At 52.7% G+C, this 20,679-nt stretch overlaps 10 protein-coding genes across 10 annotated transcripts; 5 read left to right on the top strand and 5 right to left on the bottom strand.

Moving 5' to 3' along the window:
- Positions 1-922: 922 nt before the first annotated feature.
- On the top strand, positions 923-1,708 carry Z519_08435 (uncharacterized protein; the record flags this gene model as incomplete). The annotated part of the gene is made up of 1 exon (XM_016766163.1): positions 923-1,708. One exon carries the CDS (start codon positions 923-925, stop codon positions 1,706-1,708), a length of 786 nt encoding a protein of 261 aa, XP_016617321.1.
- A 535-nt stretch (positions 1,709-2,243) lies between these two features.
- Positions 2,244-3,092, bottom strand: Z519_08434 (uncharacterized protein; the record flags this gene model as incomplete). The annotated part of the gene is made up of 1 exon (XM_016766162.1): positions 2,244-3,092. The coding sequence occupies one exon, from the start codon at positions 3,090-3,092 to the stop codon at positions 2,244-2,246; it is 849 nt and encodes a 282-aa protein (XP_016617320.1).
- Positions 3,093-3,646: 554 nt separating this feature from the next.
- On the bottom strand, positions 3,647-4,258 carry Z519_08433 (uncharacterized protein; the record flags this gene model as incomplete). The annotated part of the gene is made up of 1 exon (XM_016766161.1): positions 3,647-4,258. The coding sequence occupies one exon, from the start codon at positions 4,256-4,258 to the stop codon at positions 3,647-3,649; it is 612 nt and encodes a 203-aa protein (XP_016617319.1).
- Positions 4,259-4,887: 629 nt separating this feature from the next.
- On the top strand, positions 4,888-6,430 carry Z519_08432 (uncharacterized protein; the record flags this gene model as incomplete). The annotated part of the gene is made up of 5 exons (XM_016766160.1): positions 4,888-4,924; positions 4,997-5,034; positions 5,097-5,393; positions 5,466-6,060; positions 6,174-6,430. 5 exons carry the CDS (start codon positions 4,888-4,890, stop codon positions 6,428-6,430), a joined length of 1,224 nt encoding a protein of 407 aa, XP_016617318.1.
- A 228-nt stretch (positions 6,431-6,658) lies between these two features.
- Positions 6,659-7,747, bottom strand: Z519_08431 (uncharacterized protein; the record flags this gene model as incomplete). The annotated part of the gene is made up of 1 exon (XM_016766159.1): positions 6,659-7,747. The coding sequence occupies one exon, from the start codon at positions 7,745-7,747 to the stop codon at positions 6,659-6,661; it is 1,089 nt and encodes a 362-aa protein (XP_016617317.1).
- Positions 7,748-8,963: 1,216 nt separating this feature from the next.
- Z519_08430 (uncharacterized protein) lies at positions 8,964-9,767 on the bottom strand (the record flags this gene model as incomplete). Its single annotated transcript, XM_016766158.1, has 2 exons — positions 8,964-9,197; positions 9,246-9,767. The coding sequence occupies 2 exons, from the start codon at positions 9,765-9,767 to the stop codon at positions 8,964-8,966; spliced, it is 756 nt and encodes a 251-aa protein (XP_016617316.1).
- Positions 9,768-10,599: 832 nt separating this feature from the next.
- Z519_08429 (uncharacterized protein) lies at positions 10,600-12,273 on the top strand (the record flags this gene model as incomplete). The annotated part of the gene is made up of 4 exons (XM_016766157.1): positions 10,600-10,819; positions 10,865-11,403; positions 11,457-12,058; positions 12,108-12,273. 4 exons carry the CDS (start codon positions 10,600-10,602, stop codon positions 12,271-12,273), a joined length of 1,527 nt encoding a protein of 508 aa, XP_016617315.1.
- Positions 12,274-12,838: 565 nt separating this feature from the next.
- Z519_08428 (uncharacterized protein) lies at positions 12,839-14,482 on the top strand (the record flags this gene model as incomplete). The annotated part of the gene is made up of 1 exon (XM_016766156.1): positions 12,839-14,482. The coding sequence occupies one exon, from the start codon at positions 12,839-12,841 to the stop codon at positions 14,480-14,482; it is 1,644 nt and encodes a 547-aa protein (XP_016617314.1).
- A 2,093-nt stretch (positions 14,483-16,575) lies between these two features.
- Z519_08427 (uncharacterized protein) lies at positions 16,576-17,475 on the top strand (the record flags this gene model as incomplete). The annotated part of the gene is made up of 1 exon (XM_016766155.1): positions 16,576-17,475. One exon carries the CDS (start codon positions 16,576-16,578, stop codon positions 17,473-17,475), a length of 900 nt encoding a protein of 299 aa, XP_016617313.1.
- A 187-nt stretch (positions 17,476-17,662) lies between these two features.
- On the bottom strand, positions 17,663-19,704 carry Z519_08426 (uncharacterized protein; the record flags this gene model as incomplete). The annotated part of the gene is made up of 4 exons (XM_016766154.1): positions 17,663-18,574; positions 18,685-19,104; positions 19,184-19,209; positions 19,407-19,704. 4 exons carry the CDS (start codon positions 19,702-19,704, stop codon positions 17,663-17,665), a joined length of 1,656 nt encoding a protein of 551 aa, XP_016617312.1.
- Positions 19,705-20,679: the final 975 nt, after the last annotated feature.

The following is a 20,679-nucleotide window of genomic DNA, read 5'->3' as shown; positions in this document are numbered from 1 at the left end:
GAAAAATCCATGCCTAATGCACATACTGCATTGTGACAGTCAAGGTTTTCAACTTTAGGGTGCAACGTGATACATGCTGCTGCAATACTGGAACAGAAGCTCCTCTTCAGTGTTTGCTTGAAAAGTAGACTGAGTCGACCAGCGTAAGCAGAGGGCGCTCCGCGGAGGTACGTTGCTTCTTCGGCCACTGATGCTTTTGAAGGGACCTGTGAAGCTTGTATGCACCAGGTTGTTGAACATTAACATGCGCATTGGCGGTGTACGCGATGACGCGATGGTTTCCTTTCCCGTACCTGGGGAACAGGTGAAGGAGACCAATGATGGTAGCGCAAAGGCCACATGGTCCAGTATCGGGTATCGTCAGGATGCTGGATCAATTTGATATATACCGCAGTTGAAGGCCTTCAGAGGCAAGGCATCATCTGTTGTCCATCTTTCAGAATTGTGTGCAGAAAGCAGGAGAGAACAATAGGAGCAAAAGGGCGTTTGAGAGTGCGGAATGTTTGCCTCTCGTTCTGTTCCTCGTCGGAGTATTGAATAAGGCGGCGACAAGTAGCCATTCCACTAGCTAAATTAGGAAAAGGAGTCAGCTGAGAAGTGCGGGGAAACAATACATCCGCTCTTGGCGCTCAGGGGCGATTTACAAGCAACGAGGTCGGATTCGCAACAACTTCAACCTCCGTCATCATCTTCAGGTCTATTCTTCGCTCTGTCGAGGCTTTGCGTCTCTCTGGAAGCCGTCGTACAACATTCCATTTTTAAGTCAGTCAGTTTCTAGGTCAGGGACGCCAGGGAGGGAGGCCTAAAAAAGCAAATAATTTCACTTCCAACTGAGAGCTGTACTCCGTACATCTGCAAAGCTGGGAGACACAGGCCTTGGACAAGCAATTGCGCCAAACCCCTTCCACACTCAGGACGAGCTATGGATTCAGTCGCCTCGACCCTCGCCGCTCAATACCACAAGGCCATCGACACTCTCAATGCCCGGCCACGCCAGGCAGCCGTGACGACAACAGCGGTCGCGTTAACGCTGTCTTTGGCATGGGTGCTTAATGACTTCCACGCGTGGAAGTCCTTTGGTACAGGAGGCACGCCGCCCACCTGGGCTGGATACTGGCGCATGACCAAGATTCGCCTGAACCGCATGCTACTGTTCGGCAAGGACGACCTGTGCGACCCGTCTCCGCTCTCGTCCTCGGGACCCAAATATCTCGACCCGGCTGCCATACCGAGGCGTGAGGGTCCCAGGCCGGCGATCATGGCCCGCACCATGCCCCAGCGCCAGGTTCCCTACAAGGCCGGCACGGCGGATGCGGGGGTCGAGGAGCGTGTGAGGACCATGATGGCCTCGTTGGCCGCCAAACACCCCTCCATCCTGGACCTGCGCCCCAGCAAGACCGAAGGCGGGAGCACTGACGCCATCTACGCGAAGCCAGCCCTCGAAACGCTCAACGACAAGGCCAGGGACAACAAACTCCTGGGTACGGAGATCGCGCACGCACACCCTTCCGACGGGAGCCTTCACGTCTGGCTGTCTGAGGCGGACGCCAAGACCGTAGTCGAGAAGGGCTGGGGCATGAGGTTCCCGCTCAAGTTCATCGACAGGGGCTGGGCGATGGTCTATGCGCCGCGCACAATGGCCGAGGCGGATGTGGTCGAGCGCATTGTGCAAGCGGGTATTGCGTGGGTCAGTGGCGTCGAGGTTTGAAGAAACTTGCTCGGCGTCTGTCTCTGGACTTGTTTCTCTCTACGTCTCTCTTCCTTTACCTTCTTATGTCATTTGGAGATAATCAATTACTTGGTTTCTACTGGCCAGGCTGAATCGGTCGTCTAGGAGAGTCTTCTACGTTGGATGAACTAAACTCGCTCGACGTGTTCTCAATCAAATATTGTTCTTATTCTTCCTCATTTCCCGTCGCTAGACTATTTAGCACTACACTATCCAGCGCGACGGCATGCCTCTTTTTGTTTTTTTAGGAGAGAGAAAGAAAAGAAAGTAGAAACGGGAAAAGAAAATGTCTCATCACGATGATGTCGTCTCGACTCTCTGGTCCAGCATCCGTATAGTTGCAGAACGACCCCTGAACCTGTTGCCCTAGGATGATGGGCAAGAACTTTCTTCGTTGCCGTCGGGCCTCGTTTTGATTACCGTCTTCTTCATCTCCTGGTCTCCTTTCTTTCCCCTTTCCCCTCCTTTAATCGTCCACCAGCGCCGTCGAGGTAGTAAGCAACTAACACCACCTTTAGCCCAAGGCGTTGTAATACAGGGGGTGCTTCTCGACCTCCCTGACCCACAACCTCCAAGGCTTATCTTGAAACCCTTCATTCATGACTGCGCAGCCCTCGCTCTGCTCCTCGGTGAGCGCCTGGAATCCGATGCCCATGCCCTCATCACGCAACAATTCACGGCGGCCCGGCACGAGACCCGCGATGGCCATAGACTTTGTCTGTGCCTCGGCGTTGATGCGCGTGTAGATGGCGCGGTAGACGGCGGTGACGATGTCGCGGCCCACGCAGGTGAAGCCGTGTCGACGCATTAGGACAACCGACTCCTCGGGACTCTGCACCTCTGCACCAGACACAAATTTCTCGGCCAAAGCGGCGCCGAAGCGGGAATTGTTGACCAACATGTCCCGCTGCTCGCCTTCCATATAGAGCGGGTCGATGTCGAACACCTTGACGCCCCGGGAGCCGAGGAACCCGGCCATGTGGTAGACGGCTTTCAGGGTGACGCCCATGCTCACGGCGTAGGGCAGCACTTCCTCGGCGTGCGAGTGGATCACGCAGTTCACACTGGGATACCGCTTGAAGATCTCGCCGTGAATGAACCGCTCCGAGTACCCCTTCTTCGCGTCCGGGTCGACGGTGCTGGAGTCGGACACGTGGTAGGCGATCAGGTCCCTCCCGGAAGTCACCATGGCGGGCGCCATGTAGCCGCACATTATGTACTGTGAGGGATGGAGCGGGTGGCGGATCGAGATGTGGCCATAGGCGTCGACCACGCCATGATAGTGGAGGATGTGGTTTGCAGAGATGAGGTCGCGGAGAGCCACAAAGAGAGGGTCCTCGTCGCTGAGGCTGGACGTATCCATGATTAAGTTGGCTGAACTGAAGGGGTAATGAATGATTTGTGTTCCGGGTGAAGAAAGCCTGGTGAAGTCTTGTTGAAGAGCGATTGTCAATTCAATTAACCACCAGTCCCTGGTCTGCAGTTCAGCTGGGAATACTCCGACTCCGCACGGTCTCACTTAACCTACAACGGTGGATATTTGACGTGACAAACTACAGGGCAATGTTTGTCAGCGGTGCCTGATGAAGTTGATGGTGTGCATGGCGGGGAACATATGGTGTGGCAGCTACCAAAAATACCCACGTAACAAAAGGTGGGGGGGAGTAGAGGCGTGGAGAGGGGACAAACTGGAGGGGCCCGAACTGCCAGAGGGGCATCTATCTCACGTACAGTCATCCATTGGAAGTGAGTTAGAGACTGAGAGAGGAGTGAAGCCATGTTGTTACTCGTATTCAGACAGTTCTCATTGATGAATCGCCTACCTGCCACTTTCATCCCGGGCTAGAAACAACAATAACCATGGCGACGAGTTGAGAACTGCCCCGACGACGTCGCGCCTTGGGTTGTTTATCCCAATTAATCCAACTCCGTCCGCTTCACAAAGAAGAAGTTCAGCTCAGTCGGTCTGGCTCTGAACCCCCTGACGTTCTCGATCGTGTTAGCAAACGCCGCTGTGGCCTCCTCGACGCTCTCCCACCCCGAAAAGTTCACCCTGACATCTCTCTCTTTGTTGTCTTTGGGGATGTTCCAGGCCGAGATGGCTCCGTGCCGCGCTCCGCCCAAACTCGACGTCTGCGACGCAAATTCTTGGTCAAACTGCGTTCGCACCACTCCGTGTTTGGCGAATGTTTCCTTGATGATGGCCACAACCGGTGCGTCGAGCGGGATCCGTGACTGGTCGACGTCGATGTAGTGCATCCAGTCAATGCCTATCTGGTCTTTGATGAGTTTGAGGATTTCGGCCTGTTGAGGGGACCCGTCGAAGCTGTATTGATGGTGGTCTTTAGTCTCCCATGCCCCAATCACAAACATGACCGAGGGGTCGTCGATTTGCGTGTAGAACAGTGTTTGTAGCTTGCTGTAATCTTCAATCACTCTCTTAACTTCCCTCAGGTTTTTCTTGAGTTCTGGATCCGTCGCTGTGATGCCGTTTTTGAGAGTGATGTGCGCCAACTCGATGATCGCCATCTTCAAAGCCCCGGCCAAGGACGAAGGGAATGAGGAGAAGATGCTGCTCCTTCAAACAATGGCGTGAGAGGGTAGAGAGAATCTGAGGACAGTTCGAGTACTACCGGGTAGGGCTGGCCAAGGGCTGGCCTCTCCCTGTGGAGATGATGGTCAGTAAGGGTTTCGGATGAGCAGATCCGCCAACAGCCCCCGTCGCATAGGCTCACTAGGCTGAAATCCTGAGAGCAGCAAGAGCACTTCCAGGCACAAGCTTGTCCTTTTGCGGTAGTTTGGGCCCCGAGGCACTTTAGTTTTGAGTTCCTGGGCTATCTCAGCTACTGGCCAAGGTTGCTTTTTGGTTCAGCCGGCTGCGTCTGACACCGTCGATTCAGACTTTCATGTTGATTCTGAATTCTGCAGGTGAGTGAGACTGGACAATATACAAAATACTGACTGCAGCGGATTTCGCTGGGGACGAGAAGAATTTCGATTCAGTAAGAAGCGAGCAGCAAGAACTGCGAACTGGATCGACAGGCCTTTTCAGCTGCACTGACTGCGAGTTGGTCCCCCACACAAGTAACGAGAGTGACAAGTCTTGGCCCCCTGAACAGTCAACATCACAGTCACGCACCTGCTCGACGACCGTAAGAATGAACAGACCATTGAAAGTGATCATTATTGGTGCCGGTACGTGTCGATCAAGGTCATCAATCCAGCAAGACTCACATAAAAGCCTCTCTGACAAAAGGAGTCTCACAGGCCTGTCAGGCTTGGCCCTTGCACAGGGTCTTGAAAAGGTGGGTACAAGAGGCGAACACCATTGCCTTCGGTCAGGACGAGACTGAACTGGAAGGGACAGAACGGTATCGACTACGTCGTCGTAGACAAGGAAAGCGAACCGCGCGATCGGAACTGGGGAGTGACGATTGCCTGGAGCCATCCATTACTCGCACAGCTTCTTCCCGAGGAACTCTACAATCGATTGCCGGAGTGTCAGCCAGATCCAGGCCTGGACACCAAAGAGGCCGGATTTGAGAGTGTGATTATTCGAGATGGGCAGACGGGCGAAACCATTGTGCAGCCACCGTTTCCAGGAGTAAGGAGATTGAACATTCAAAAGACAAGGGCTGTTTGGTCGAAAGGAGTTAATGTCAAGGTGAGTGGTTAATCCAATTTCTTCCCTCCGCGCCATCTATCACGCTGGGAAACTCACCTTGCCTTTCTTCAGTTCGGCAAGACACTCACGGATATCGAGTTGACTGCCGACGGGGTAATTGCTCACTTCCACGATGAAACCTCAGAATCTGGCTCCGTCCTGGTCGGTTGTGACGGCGGCGGCTCATGGGTCCGACGCTGGATGCTGGGCGACAAGGGCACCTCTGTGGTCCTGCCGTACACGTTCCTCAACTTCCCCTTCCGCTACACCGCAGAGCAGGCCGTTAAGATGGACAAGATGATGCACCCTATCGTGGATGTCGCGGTGCATCCAAAGTCCATGTACGTCGGCATCTTTGTGCTCGACAAGCCTGACCTGCAACGGCCTGAGACGTGGGTGTTCTACATCCTGGCGACGTGGGCGAAGGACGACAACAAGAGCGGGTCGCCCGATGCTGCATCCGGAGGAGATACGAACATGGTCGACGAGTTGCGGCGGAGGATGGACGACTGGGCTGACCCGTTCAAGTCGGCTGTGGAATGGATCTCCGAAGACGTGCATGCGAAAGCCGTGCCCTTGAGGATCTGGGGACCTCCCGATTCAGGCTGGGACAACCGCGGCGGCAGAGTCACGCTTGCAGGCGACGCAGCTCACAGCATGACGTTCCGTAAGCCCTTTTCCCCTGCTCTCCCCCCTGTCTCCCCAGAGTCGGTCTCAGACGAAAATAAACGCCCCAAGCAACAGTGTGCTAGGTATAGAAGATAGCTAACCCTTGCGCAGACCGCGGTCAAGGTGCTAACAACGCCATCTGCGACAGCCAAAAATTCGTCACAGCCATGGTCAAGGTTAAGAATAGCACCATGACCCTCGCCGAGGCCATCGACGAGTACGACGCCGACGTGATCAGTAGGGGCAGTACAGAGGTCGAGATCTCGAAAGCCCAGACGGACGCTTTCCACGACCACGCAAACTTCCACAACAGTCCGATCATGAGGCTTGGGATCAAGCCAACCAGCACCAGCGCGGCATCGAAGTGATATAAAATGAAGTGAAGTGATATTTCCATGACACGGGGAACGAGAATATGGATAGGATGCGGATGAAGATGAGGATGGAAATGTGTGACTGACACCCTTCCAATATTTTGAACAGTTGGTCAAGAAACTGGATAATATTACCTCAAGCAAGCATGGCTATTCCAAGTTTGGTCACCTTTTGCTCTTGTCAATAGGCTCCTCCTCATTGTCCCTTTTCTCCCCCTGATCCTAGCTGCACAGCTCCGCCGGTGTCGAGCACTGGTTCCCCTCAACGACATTTCCATGCCCAGGCGTCTCCACAAAGATATCGAGATCGTTGTTGCGCAGGACATTCCCGACCACCGAGTTGTTCGCCGACACGAGGCCCGTTACCGGGTCGTTCAGGATCGCGATACCCGCCGCACTGCCGTTTGATGTCCCAGCGATCGTCATGCCTTCGACGAGGTTCGCCTGGACTTGTGTGTCGAAGGCACCGAGCATGGCGATGCCGATGAGGGCACCGTCAGGGACGCTCGCACAAAAAGGGTTGCCGTTGCTGATGTGGTTCCCGATGACCTGTGCGCTGGTGGTGGCTGGGTCGACGAAGGCGCCGTAGCACGCGTCCGCGACCTCGTTGGCATACACGTAGGCGCCGTTCGTCTGGATGCAGAGCCCAACGGTGTAGCCCGCGACGTGATTCTTTGTGACTCGCACATCCGACATGTCGTCCATGCAGATGCCGATGAACAATGGATCCCCTGTCGAGGCGACGTTGTTGGCGTCGACGTGGGTGTTCTTGGAACCCACTGTCAAGCACCCGTACTGGGCGCCGTCATACAGCGTGTTCCCTTTCACCTGGACGTCTTGACCACCGACCACGGCGATGTCCAGTCCAGAGAAGCCTTGCACTTCAAATCCGGTCACCAAAACTCCTTGTACTGGCTGTCCCACCGAAAGGACCTTGCGATGCTCCACCACGAAATCCGCAAGCTCGATATCCTGTCCCGTTATACAGATGCCAGCTTCCGTTTCAGGCCCTGCTAAGCCTGAACAGGTGTTTTCTACGGTAGAACTGGGAGGCACGAGGATGGCCCCTTTGCCCACCAACCGCAGGCCGTCAGTGGTTATTGTCAACTGTTCTGCGTAGGTGGCCGCTGCGACGAGAATTAATTGTCCAGGATGAGCCGTGTCGATTGCAGCTTGGATGGATTGCCCAGCCTTGACCCGTATGGCGCCGCCGTACCAGTCACCCCCGGCTGTCGGACATGTGAGCAAAACGCACAGGGAAACTAGCACGAGTGCAGCCTTGCCATTCCAATCCCAAACGAGCACCGCCATCGTCAAGAAGGTAAGTCAAGATCTTCGGGTTGGGAGTTGAAAGTATCTGCTGTTATTGAAATCGTCCAAATATGCTTAAATGGTGATAAGAGAACGTGGAAAGGTAGAGGCCACGCGAAGGGATTACAAGAGGTGTACTTAACACTACCAAGAATTGGCGTCCTGCATCTCTGGTGTAGGGATTCAGCATCGACTTCGAAAAGTCATTGGTGTTGCTGCAAGTCAGGTCTGAGCCTGGAACACTCTTATCCGCCTGCTGCAGGTGAGTCTCAGAACCTAGATTCTCGTAAAGGCCGGCGAGGACAATCGATGTTGGATTCTGTTTGGGCAGAAGCCCGTGATGCGCGGCCCCCAACCGTCCATCAGGTTCTAACATTCTGTTGCTTGTCCAGTCGGCGAACAAGCTTTGGCCAACCCGGCAATTCTGGACTCGTTCGAAGCTGTTCATATGATTCAAGCCTTGTGTCTGCTGGATCGAGGTTGATCAAATGATGAGGTGACCACTTCGGTTACCGAGCCGCTGCCTGCCAGGCTTCATAAGGAAAGTGCAAAAGGATTGCACGCTCAAAAGTCCCGCTGCAACACAGACGCGAGCCAGCACTTCCCTCCCGGCCAAATTGAAAGGCAGGGTTGGATTCCTGGCGGAGGTGCAGCTGAAATTTGAACACGAGATTGGCGAGTTGGGCAGAACATCTTGGCGTTTGGCGGGAGTCTGGCTCCCCCTTGTGCTTCGCCGGACACCTTAAACGTCAGTCAAGTATTCGCAAGTGAACCAATACTGGTAAAGGGATCGCCAGGAACATATGGTATGGAAGGAAGAGAGATTTGAAGTGTCAAGAAGTGGAAAAGAAATTGGAGGGTTCGAAAAATCCCCAGCCTCAACATTCCATGGCGACACTGATGTTTTTCGTGCTTCCTCGTATTGCCTCGCTCTGCCTCGCTCAGCCGAAAAAGCAGTGAGCTTGCCTTCGTAAATCTGAGGGCTATTGTGAGTCACCCGACCTGGCAACTTTGGGTAACTTAACGAGCTCGAAATTGAGGAGACATTGGCGATGCAGTAGAAAAGAAACCATTTCAACTCGCTTTGTTCGTACAAGAGAATTATCAGGATTCAGAAAGCACTAAAGCCGGCCGTCTCCGATTTCGATCCGTCTATACCGAGTGGAAGGAGTGTTTGTACATATCGTCTCCGCGGGAGGAGGTAGCAAATAGTCAGTCATACCGGCCGTCGCCCCTTTACGAAGTACCACCGTTGGTAAAGATGAAGGCGTCGGTCAACAAACTCCTCTTTCACCTCTGCCATAGCAGTCTCTGTATCCTCATCGCTGTGGTCCAAGATCTGCTTGTAGTAGGCCAGCATGAAGGAGGGTACTGATTGAAGCATCTGTGCCCGGTAAAGTGTGCCGATCTCCTTCAGCTTCGGATCTTTCGCCCACGGTCCAATTGGGACCTGTCACGGTTAGGGAAGGGCTTTTTCGATGGCGGTCATGCTTCTCACCTTCTTGACGACTTCCTGCACATCGTGGAAACCGGCTTGAATCATCCACTGTCTGTGGAGATGGGCGACGTTGAGAGGCTTACCTACCCTCTCGCTGGCCCGTTCTAGTTCGATAACGGCTGAGACACAGGCAGTCGCATGCTCCAAACCGCCATCGTCGCTGAAGAAACTCACTGAATGCTCTTGCATCTCCATCCATCCTCCAGGTTTGAGATTATTCCAAGCTTGGGCATAAAATCTTGGCCAGTCTCCAATGCCACCGCAAAGACCACGTCCGTGGATGAAATCAAACTTCTCGTTCTCCAACCACGTCCACTCGGCTTCCGCATCGTCAACGTAAAACTGCAAATTTGGCGGAACCCAGGGTGGCTGTATGGGGCTGAGATCTGTGCCAAAGACTTGAGCGCTTGGAAACTGGTCGGCGACCTCTACGGCCCATATACCTGTTCCCGTGCCGACATCCAGTATTCGTTGCGGATCCCGCGGGAGATTCACAGTAAAGAGCTCGCCCCCCAGTAGCATCTTGCAGATGTGATGCAACAAATCTAGTCGATCCTGCTCTTCTTCATCGTTTGGAAGGTGGTAGGCACCTGCACGATACGACTGGTACGTGCGACCATTTTCATATCGGTAGTTGTACACCGAAGATCTGAGACTTTGGCTGAGTGACGACTCTTGATCATTATCAAAACCTGAATCTTCGTCGAACTCATCTTCCTAGCCATGTGTGAGCAAGCAACGTCGTGTAGGGTGCCTTATTGTTCTTGCCCTGTAGTCATTATCCGCGATGAGAGCACCATCTGGAGTCGCCATACCGGCTGCTACTTTTCTGGAGCCGGGCTGATTGCTTGCAAACGGTTCATGACATCCGAGATCAAGGACAGAGTGGAGGGAATGGGTAGGTAGGAGAGTTCTCTGGACGTGGCGACTATATTAATCGAGGTTAGAGCTGGTCAGAGATGTTGCAAGGTGCCGGGGAAGGAACGGCACATCTGCGGGCATACCAAGGACCGATGCTACAGTCCATATATCATGCCATGGAGTTGTACCAGTATTGGCTACGGCTTATCAGACTCAGTCGGCTACGGGCCCGTCCCTTGTGCGCCAAACATGCGCCGGGCTTCCTCCCATCCCATTGTCAACTCCCCGATTGGCGGTATAGCCTCGCCTAATGCATCCCATGCATCCCCTGGTTTCTGTCTATGTAGAACGCCCACTAGCCGGAGGCGCCGCCTGAAGCACATGTGTGAGGGCGGGTCGCGGCTAGGCAAAGGTAATAAATGTGCTTGCTTCCTTGCAACCTCCAAGGCACCGTCCGCTTCTCGCAAATCTTCGGCTGCATTCCAACACGGACATGGCGGTCTCTGATGCTTTGGCGAGAACTCTCCTGGCCGCCGCCGGGACATATACACTCTACCTGATCGGCCTTGTAATCTATCGCTTGTACTTCCACCCCCTTGCCAAATTTCCAGGCCCCAAATATGCGGCCATAAGCCATTGGCATGAAGTCTACTACGATGTGATCCTGCAGGGACAGTTTACATTCCAGGTACAGGAAATGCACAAACAATACGGTACATGGTTCGACCCATGAGTAGTTTTCGTCCTAATGTCGGTAGGACCTATCGTGCGCGTTGTTCCGGACGAGCTGCATATCCAGGACTCGGACTTCTATGAAACTTTGTATACCAAGGCCGGTCGCGTGGATAAGTACGAGTGGATGGCTGGTCGCTTTGGAGATCATAACTCTGCTTTTGCAACCGCCTCAGATGAGCTCCATCGTATTCGACGGGGCGCACTCAATCCTCTGTTCTCGCGACAACGCATTCTTGATCTACAAGATGTAATTCAAGGAAAGATCGACATCCTGGTGGATCGCGTTCGTGAATTCCAGGCCGAAGAAAAAGTCATGCCTATCAACCGAGCGTTTTCAGCACTTACTGAAGAAGTGATACTGGAATACTGCTTCAACCTTAGCTATGATGCTCTCCGAGAGCCGGAGTTCGAGAAATCATTACACGACCCAATCATGGCGGCAAACCAGTTTAGCAATGTGTCTCTACAATTCCCCTGGATCCCGAAAATTCTATTCAACCTGCCTCAGTCCATTACGGTGAAAATGCAGCCGGAATATGCCCTGTTCTTCAGAATGCAAGGTGTATGGAATGTGCTTGTCCCAGAGAGAAGACACGCATCGCTGATCAATTGCAGGATTTTCGCAAGCAGATCGACGATATGAAGTCAGGGAAAATGAAAGATGTCCTGGAGAAGTCTTCCCATCGAACGGTATTCCAGGAACTAATTGAAGGTAATCTACCACCCTCGGAAAAGAATTCGCTACGGCTAATGGGCGAGGCTTCTGTTGTGGTTGCTGCTGGTGTTGTCACTACTGGCTGGGCGCTCGCCACTGCAGCTTTTCATATCATCAACGATCGGCCTATATACCAGAAGCTGAGGGCCGAATTGGAGGCTGCTATTCCAAATCCCGACGAAAAGCCTAGTTGGACCGAGCTCGAAAAGCTGCCGTATCTCGCTGGGTGCGTGCGAGAAGCAGTGCGCATGTCGTATGGAGTAACGGCGAGAGAACCCAGGCTCTTGTCGAAGCCACTAGAGTACAAAGGCTGGATCATCCCCCCTAGGACTCCTGTGAGCATGACGAATGTCGATGTTTGCGATGACGAGGTGATCTTTCCGAACCCTAGAACGTTTCGACCTGAGAGGTGGATTGGCAATCCCAAGGCGCCTAACGGGCACAGCTTGGAAAGATACTATATTGGCTTTGGCAAAGGGACACGCAGCTGTCTCGGCATCAAGTAAGCGTTTATCTCATGCACCCTTGGCCGTTTGTTAAATGGATTGTAGTCTTGCGCAGGCCGAACTGCATATGACACTTGCGGCCCTATTTAGGAACTTTGACTTTGAGCTTTATCAAACCGACATAAGCGATCTGGAACTTGCGCACGATTTCTTTGCTCCAAGCCCACGGCTCGACTCCAAGGGCGTTAGAATTAAGGTCAAGCCAGCGTAGATGGAAGGCATTCGACGCGTCTGTCTTATCCAAACTTATGCTGGCGTGGGCGGATGTGGAGGCTTCCGGAGGGTGCGTGAATCGAGGGAAAAACTGTGACCAGGAATGCAACACAACGTCTTCTTGAGGATACAAGCTCAGGGCATTGACAAGACTTCCCAGGCAAGCGGGGATCTAAGAAGAAGGGGTTTGGGGCCAGCAAGAGACATGTGTAGAACTCAATTAAAAATTGATGAAGAACTTTCGTATATTTCTTTAAAGGATACTAATTTCCGGGCACGACCAATTCGCGCATTATTTGAATAGGTACGGGCCTTTGGAAACTGTGAATAAAAGTCCAGTTTCTCTTGTAAGGCACTTTGGTTGAGCGAAAGAGGAATCGCTCGACGAGGCTGTGTTTTACACCGCCCCCTCGAGGCGCCTCTCGATCACAATTTCGTCAATCATCATCTCGCTCGATTTTCTCATCGTCGATGAAATCTTCTTTAATAATTTTTCTTTTCCCTTTTTTTTGACAAGCGAAATTAACTAATTGTCAATGGTACCCTCAAGCTAGTGATTTATGATGGCTCCGCTCACGAGGAGCATGACTACCTCCGCTTCAGAAGTCGACTCCACACCTTCACCTACAGTGGAGAACGCAGGTCTCTCCAGCGAGAATGCCACCGGAAGTCTGAAGGATTCCTTGTACCTGCCACTTGATGAGAATGAGCAAGAAATCCGGCTGCTCACATTGCACGCCGGCGCTGACGACACACCAATCGAGCTCTCCCTAGAATACACATCTCTCTCGAATGCCGACTCATTTATAGCGTTATCATACTGCTGGGGCCCTCCTGATGATGGATCAGAGGTTATTCTAGATGGCCAGGTGATCAGAGTTCGGCGGAATCTCTGGCAATTCCTGCAGAATTTTTGGTCTGTCAAAGGACCGAGCAGACTCTGGGTTGACTACCTGTGCATAGATCAGTCCAACGTCAAGGAACGCAACCATCAGGTCAAACTCATGAAAGACATTTTCAGCACTGCAGCTAGCGTTTATGCTTGGCTCGGCGAGGCTGATCCTGATACGGACTATGCCATCACCTACATGAATCTCGCGTTGAGCATTCCACGCCAACGGCGGTCCAAATCGATTCCTCGAGAGGTCGGCCGGCGGGGTACGAAGGCTCTGGGATCTCTTATCAAGCGTGACTATTGGACTCGTGTCTGGATAATCCCAGAGATTGTTCTCGCGCAGAAGGTGTTCCTGATGATCAGCGATAGAGTCATTGACTGGGAGGACTTACAAGACGTTACCACTAGACGACTGACACCCCTTATAAGACGTACGAGAAAGAACACTGCCTCAAGAGAGAACTTTCGCAATATCTGGGAACTCAAAAGAAAACATAACGCAGTCTGGAACCTTTACGAGCTTCTCGGAAGATTCCACCAGGCTGATTGCCATGATCCGAGAGATAGACTTTATGGACTACTCGGCCTCACATCTGCCTCTGTTCGCTCAGAGGTAATAGTCGATTATACATCATCCATCATGGAGGTCTGCGCAGCGAACATGGAAGTCATTTGCGGACGTTTCCCTAGCAAAGGGGAAAGTGGGCTCTATGCTCGCAATGTAGAAGTTGTCGTCCGCTGGATCCTAGGCTCTAAACCTGGATCATTGCAAACCTTTTACAACAGATCCATACCTTCTCAGGTGAAAACCCCGATCGTGATGGAGGTCATTCTAGAGGCACGGCCGGTGTCACTCCATACAGTCGCGGCATTCAACTCTGAAGAGGACAGATACGTGGAAATGACGTCGGCCACTGAACGGTTATCCTTCCATTCATACTTAACGAGGTGCCAGGCCAACGAATACAAGGACCAAATTATCTGTTCGACCACCCATTGGCGGGACTGGGATTTCATACTCATGCTTGGACCTTCTGCTATCTTGCCTGTTCGGAAGACTGCCGAATCGTATACTGTAATGGAAATTGGAGGAAGCTCCACTACTGACCGGTTCAGCAGCACCTCTTATGGAATATGCCCTACGGATTGGCGGATCGGAAGAATTCCAGATGTGCAATGCACAGTGCTAGAGGAGCCCGTAGGCGGATGGTGTAGAGTACAACTCAACCCCGCAGCATTCGTGGAGTGGATGAGAATTTGCAACTTCAAGAAGGGCTGGCGGATGAGTGATATAATGAAACCGTCAAGTTGATTTCGTCCATGTGTAACCGACAGGATAGGCCAAGACATGTAAAGACTGTTACGCCAGTCCTCGACCGAAGGCCTTCAGACTGGTGAGGGTAGTGAGGGCTAGCGCCGATATCCTCGTGTAATTACCGAACGAGCATATAGTTAGGCAGGTCCTCATGATTCTGTTAAAAAGATCTAGCATGTCCTCATTTGAGCCACAACAAGCAAATGAACGTCTTCCGCTAGCTCATTGCAACACTAGCCTGGAGGCACCTTGGCACCCCTCTCTTTCGTTTATCTCGTAGTTAGTCGAGTCCTTCTGGCCCTCTTCTTTACTCCCAGATAGACCCCACCCTCCCCCCATAGACAAAGCCTTGCCACCACTTTGGTCATTGCGACCCATTCCCGGCTTGCTAGATAGGTTCGTTATAATTGATCTATCTTGCAAGTTGTGTCTGTCCCTCTTGTTCCCAGAGAGACGCTGCCTGCTGATATACATTTAATGCCGTGCCAACAAGGCCATTTCTGAGCATCCCGTAACGACGTCATTGCATTTCAGCGTAATGGCTATTTCAAGTGGCGCCAGCGATCAAATGGCAACGGTGGTCACGGTGGCGATCTTGCAACCCTGGCAGTCGACCTGTCTCACTGATAAAACTTACAATGCCTTCACAGACTGTCGGATTGGTATTTGGAAGGATTTAACTTGCGGTACTCCAGTCAGAAAAGTGTCGTGATGATTAAGGCTCTGGGGTTGCTGCTGGCTCGGGGCATTCGCAGCTACAAAACACAGGAAGGGAGTGGGAAATTGGTTGCGAGTCTCGACCCGTCCGATGCCAATTTCAGCACGAAGGTACCGCCACCGTCAGGACGAGCCAGCAGGCTGGAAGTGACGGCCGAAGAACGTCTCGATGTCCTCCAAGTGACTCCTCATTGTCTCTCGGCAGACAAGCAATGAGGAGGCGCAAAGTCGACAAGGGAAATGGTACCTTGAACAACTCCTTCCAATGTGCAGGAGCGTATTGGCATCCTATCCTGAATGCTATAGCCAATTGGCTGTCATTGTGACGCCGAAGGGTGACGGATGCTCGAGCTTGAGCGTGAAAGTTCACCAACTCGTAGTGCATGGCACAGTTCAACAGATGGTTTTTGGGGCGGGGTGGGGCGTGGTCATGGTAAGATATGGCGGCGGGTTGTGCACGGAGAATGATACATTACTATCCTCGAGACAGAACCGACATTGGGAGCCAGAAGGAGTTGGGAAATGGGAGACTCCTGTGCACGAGGATATCAAGGCTGCTGTCCTCTGGGGCAGGTCAGGATACTGTGCTTTGGGAGGGGGGGACATTTTTGCTCCCAACATGAATGAACCTGTTGTACACAGAGTGAGAGTGGATCTATGTGATTGATTGTATTCTTGCCCCTCTGCCTGTTTATATACACTTTGGCCTGTAATCTGAAGGCCATTCCTGAAACCTCCTCTTCCTTCACAATCCTATCACAGATCGGCGAGAACAACGGGTGTTGAGGTAGGTGGCGAAGTTGGTGAAACGCCTAGCGTCTTAGGTGGTTTGCCACACAGTGGCTATCTCGAGACCCTGTCAACAGAACCTAACCCAAGCTTGTCTTCACATGTTCCACGTTTCCTCCCAGTGCTGCCACAGGCAACGGACTTGGTGCATCTAATGTTGAGACTTTGTGTTTCGATGGTGATGGATTCGAATATCCTGCTAGCTCGTCAGGCCTCCTGCATTCAGGCCTCCTTCACGAGATCCAGTCAGCGTTGACGATAGGACCGGCCGAGTTGAATGGATGGCTGCCTGACTAATTTGATGTCGTCTGCTTCGTTCCTCCCCTCTGAGGAACTTCCACACGTATATAGAGCAACCATCAGCAGCACAGGAATCGGTAGAGTTTCTTCAACTTTCTTCTTACCGAGGTGTGTCATCCACGGAAACCCGAAACCAAGGCTTTGGGCCGGGGAGGCATATGTATCCGCTGTCTTGCCATCACAGGAACGGAACTAGAAATATACCACAACAAAAATTACCAGAGTTCGATATTAGCTGTGCCGAATAAGAACACGGACGTCCTCTGCCACAGACACATGTCAAAATGTCCACTCCGAAGCCCACCGTCATCCTGGTCCACGGCGCGTGGCACTCGCCCGAGCATTTCCACCCCTTGGAGACAGCTCTGAACTCGCACGGCTACAGGACCGTCTCGCCGTGGCTGCCGAGCGTGCACTACGAGAGACTCAACGTGCCGCCCGTGTCAAGTATCCTCGACGACATCGCTGCGATCCGGCAGACCGTCGTCTCGGAACTCTCTGCCCACCCAGCCGCTGACCTCGTGCTGCTCTCGCACTCGTACGGTACGGTCGTTGCCTCTGCGGCGATTGAGGGCCTGGACAGATCCTCGCGCGCGCGGGGGGGCCACCGCAATGGCGTCATCGCGCTGCTAATCATCGCTGGCCTCCTCACGTCGCCGGGTACCTCGCTGCTGGACTGGAGCGGCGGGCAGGTTCCGCCGACGATGCTCATCTCGACGATCCCCTACCCTGGCGATCCGAGTAAGGGCGAGATCGAAATCTGCACCTGTGTCCCTGACCCGGGCCCCGTCGCTCTGTTCTACCACGACGTCGCCGAGCAAGATCCCCTGGCCGCCCAGCGCTACGCGTCGCTCTGCACACCGCAGATCTGGGCCGTCTGGGCCGCCAAGGAAACACCCGTGCCGTTTGCGGCGTGGCAAGCTGCGGCCGAGTTGGACTTGGATGTGTTTTACCTGGTGACCGAGGACGACAGGGCACTGCCGCCGGCGTTCCAGAGGGCCATGATTGACATTGCGGACAGGGAGATTGTGGCCCGCGAGGAGGCTACGAGGCAACCGGGAGACGATGGGAGGAGAAAGACCGTCCATGTGACTGCTATCAAGAGCGGACATAGTCCGTTCCTCAGTCGAGTGGGGGAGACGGCTCAGTGGGTGAGGAGGTGTTGTGGCGAGATAGACGTCTAGATTTCTGCGGAGTATCGGTGCAAGGATAGCCCACCACGTGCAACAAGTGTCTCGCGTCAGGTCACAAGCGTTTGTCCCAAGACTTTCAGAGAAACATTCGACACTTCCGGCGGCCATTCTGTCTCAAGGCACACTACAGTATGCCTTTTCGTGTTTGTAGACTGCACTCACCGCAACTACCGCTTCATCACCGTTCTGCCCTTCTTAGAGTCAGCGCTGTGATTATAGCGGCTCCAAGACCGCTCCCGTCCTCCGCGCTCGTCAGTTTAATCCCTTCCAACGCTCCTCCTCCATCAACAGCCGCTTTGGCCCCCATCTTCATGTCCAAAATCTCTCTGACCGCATTTTCCCACCGCTCCTTGAACCGCGGGTGTTTGATAGCCACGCTCCCGTCCGCGGCGACATGACCTGTTTGCGTCCCGATCCTCCGACAGATCGCCGACACGCCGCACGCGCACAGCCTCGCGCCACGGATGGCGATGAGCTTCGCGAGGGACTGCAAGAAGATTAGTTCGGCTGGCGTGGGTTGCAAACCCGCAACCGTGGATTCGAAGGCACGCAGCGACGAGGAAAGGGATGGCGACGCGTCGTTCTCCAGATTAGATAGAAATTCCGTATCGATTGCATAGGCGGTGTTTAGCAGTTCCTTCTGCTTGTCGTCGAGCTTTGAGTCGCGGAAGATCACCCCTCTGGCGTACAGGTCGACGAGGATCTGTCGGAATGTTTCTCCCAGGTAGAGCCCGGCGGACATCTTCTCGAATGTCTGCTCTCCCGGTCGCGGAGATTGTTCGTCGATTATTTCATCGTATCGTGTCCTTGGGAGGATAGAGTGTGAATTGTCAAAGGCACCATATTCACAGTTGATGGCCATTAGCGCATCACCTTTCTCCTCCCTGCTAGTCCCGGAAATAGCGGTAGTGCCGTTGGAAGATGGACCCGTTCCATGAAGTTTTGGTATACGAGATTTGCGTTCCATATATGCCGCATTGCAACCGGTGCCGAAAATCGCGCCAATGATTGTTTCGGGATCGTTGTATGCGGAGGCGATAAGAGCCCCGGTTGTGTCATTTATAAGAGTGACAAGATTTACAAGGAGGCCCTGCGTAACGCAAAATAACGGGTCAGTTTCTTGGACTTCGTGGGGCAAACAAAAGCGTCGGACAATGATCAACTAGACAGCGTGGGAGGGTGTTCCACGCATGAACATACCCTTTTCTCCATGGCTCCCCTCAACATATTTCCAACATCGCTACCTTCCACTCCCTTGACATCCCATCCCTTCGTCCAGGTCTGTAAAACCCCATGGTCAATCCTCTCTTGAGTAGCGGGGTAGCTAAACGTGAAACCCAGTGGCATCTTCCCATCGTTCTGCTTTGCTCCATCGCCCTTTATGTGCTTTGTCACGAAATTCCCAAGGCGGTCGGCAATGTGGTCGAAGAGCTCATCCGCAGTGCCGGTCTTGATCTCTCGGGGTAGTTGATATTTCTCTTGTGTGATCTCAGACCCTCCTGGTGTGCCGGTGAGTGTGATCAAACACACGCGGAGATTGGTTCCGCCGAGATCGAGCGTGAGATATGTGCCGGCTTCATGCCCTGTGGGGAAAGAAGTAACCCAGGTAATATTCATCGGCTAAAGGACGTCAGTATCTAGCGGGGTCCTGAAGGTTTGACTTGGAGAACTTCGATGCGGTGATGCAGCGCAAACGTACAACATTGGATGCGTGCTTTCGAAGGCCTGGCAAGATGTACTGTCAGCAAAATCTCTACGATAAATTGCAAACCGGGACGAGAGCATCCAACGAGGTAAAGGAGAAACTGGCTGTCATCTCGCTCAGTTCAGTCCGCCCAGCATATTTTTGACGACTGACGGAATCCACTCCCGGGCCAACAGCCTGTGTGTGCAGCATAAACCGGAGAGAGACGTGAACTCACCTTCGTCAAGCTCTTCGCCGAACTTATCCGTGATCTTCTTCAGCATGGCCGTGTCAACGGTAAACAATTGTTCCAGCCTTCGAAGTTCTTCTGCCAGCTTCTCTGGGAGTTCCCGAGGGATCTCTGCAGGAAGGATCCGAGAATCAGTGTCAGTGTCGTGAGCTCCCTTCCAGAAGCCGGGGGTTGAAAGGTCCATTACAACCGAAACCTTGACAAACTTAGACGAAGTCCGTTGAAAGGCCTTACCGAAGTCGACATCCTCTCGAGAAAATTGTAAGTTTTCAGTGTGAGCGGACATATCTCTGGCAATATGATTTGGTATAAGGCAGATCAAGTGATAGTAGAGGTTCAAAGGAGTGGTGTGTCGGGGAAACGCCCTGTCCAGCAAGACTTGATATACTCGTTTAGACAAACGGACTGGAATTCTAGGTCAGAAAACCCAACGGAAGATGTGGAGAGTTCTCCTAGTCCACTTTTGATCTAAACGTTGTAATATAAACAAGCGAAGTGACTTCTGGGTTGGAAACTTCCTTTGTCTAGTCTTATTTTAGATGGCGCAAAGGTGTAATTTGTAGGTGGTTGTGCATTTCCCTCTCTCCTCACGACTCGGACACAAGGATTGCAGATCCAGATGTTGAAAATGACGTCAGTGTTTACATCTCAAATTCATGTATGACATACATGAGGATGATCAGGGATGATGCACCAAAGTCGCCGGATATGCTTCTTCGCGTCGATCATCGTCACTGTGCGGATGCTTTACCTAAAAGATGGAGCACTGCCTAGCTCAGCAGAGAGGGTGAACGGAAAAGAACGCTCTCTCCTACCTCTTAGACTCTCCAGATATCACCACCCCATAGTCAGCCTTACCTAGCCTTACGATAGACCTTGTGGCAACGTCGCCGGTATCTATCGAACAGGTCTAGAATATCTTGAATGCGGGATCAACCGGTCTATCCTTCCGTAAGACAATATAGATCCATGCTTTTCTTCCTTGCCGAATTCGTACAAGTCGTTCCAGGGAGATGCATATAGAGAGCAAGAGGACAACGCTTATGCAATCAGTAGAGCGCTTCATTCGGCAGTACTCGAGTAGCGAAGATTATCCAACAAGTCTGCGGTCTGGCCGAGGTTCAAATGGCTCGAGGACCAAGCATCAGATCTGTGATTAGCATGAAGAAGAAGAGGAAGAAGAGGAAGAAGAGGAAGAAGAGGAAGAAGAGGAAGAAGAGGAAGAAGAGGAAGAAGAGGAAGAAGAGGAAGAAGAGGAAGA

This window comes from Cladophialophora bantiana (genome assembly GCF_000835475.1).
Source record: "Cladophialophora bantiana CBS 173.52 unplaced genomic scaffold supercont1.13, whole genome shotgun sequence".
Taxonomy (NCBI): Eukaryota; Fungi; Ascomycota; class Eurotiomycetes; order Chaetothyriales; family Herpotrichiellaceae; genus Cladophialophora; species Cladophialophora bantiana.
This window is presented reverse-complemented; position numbering and strand designations above follow the sequence as displayed.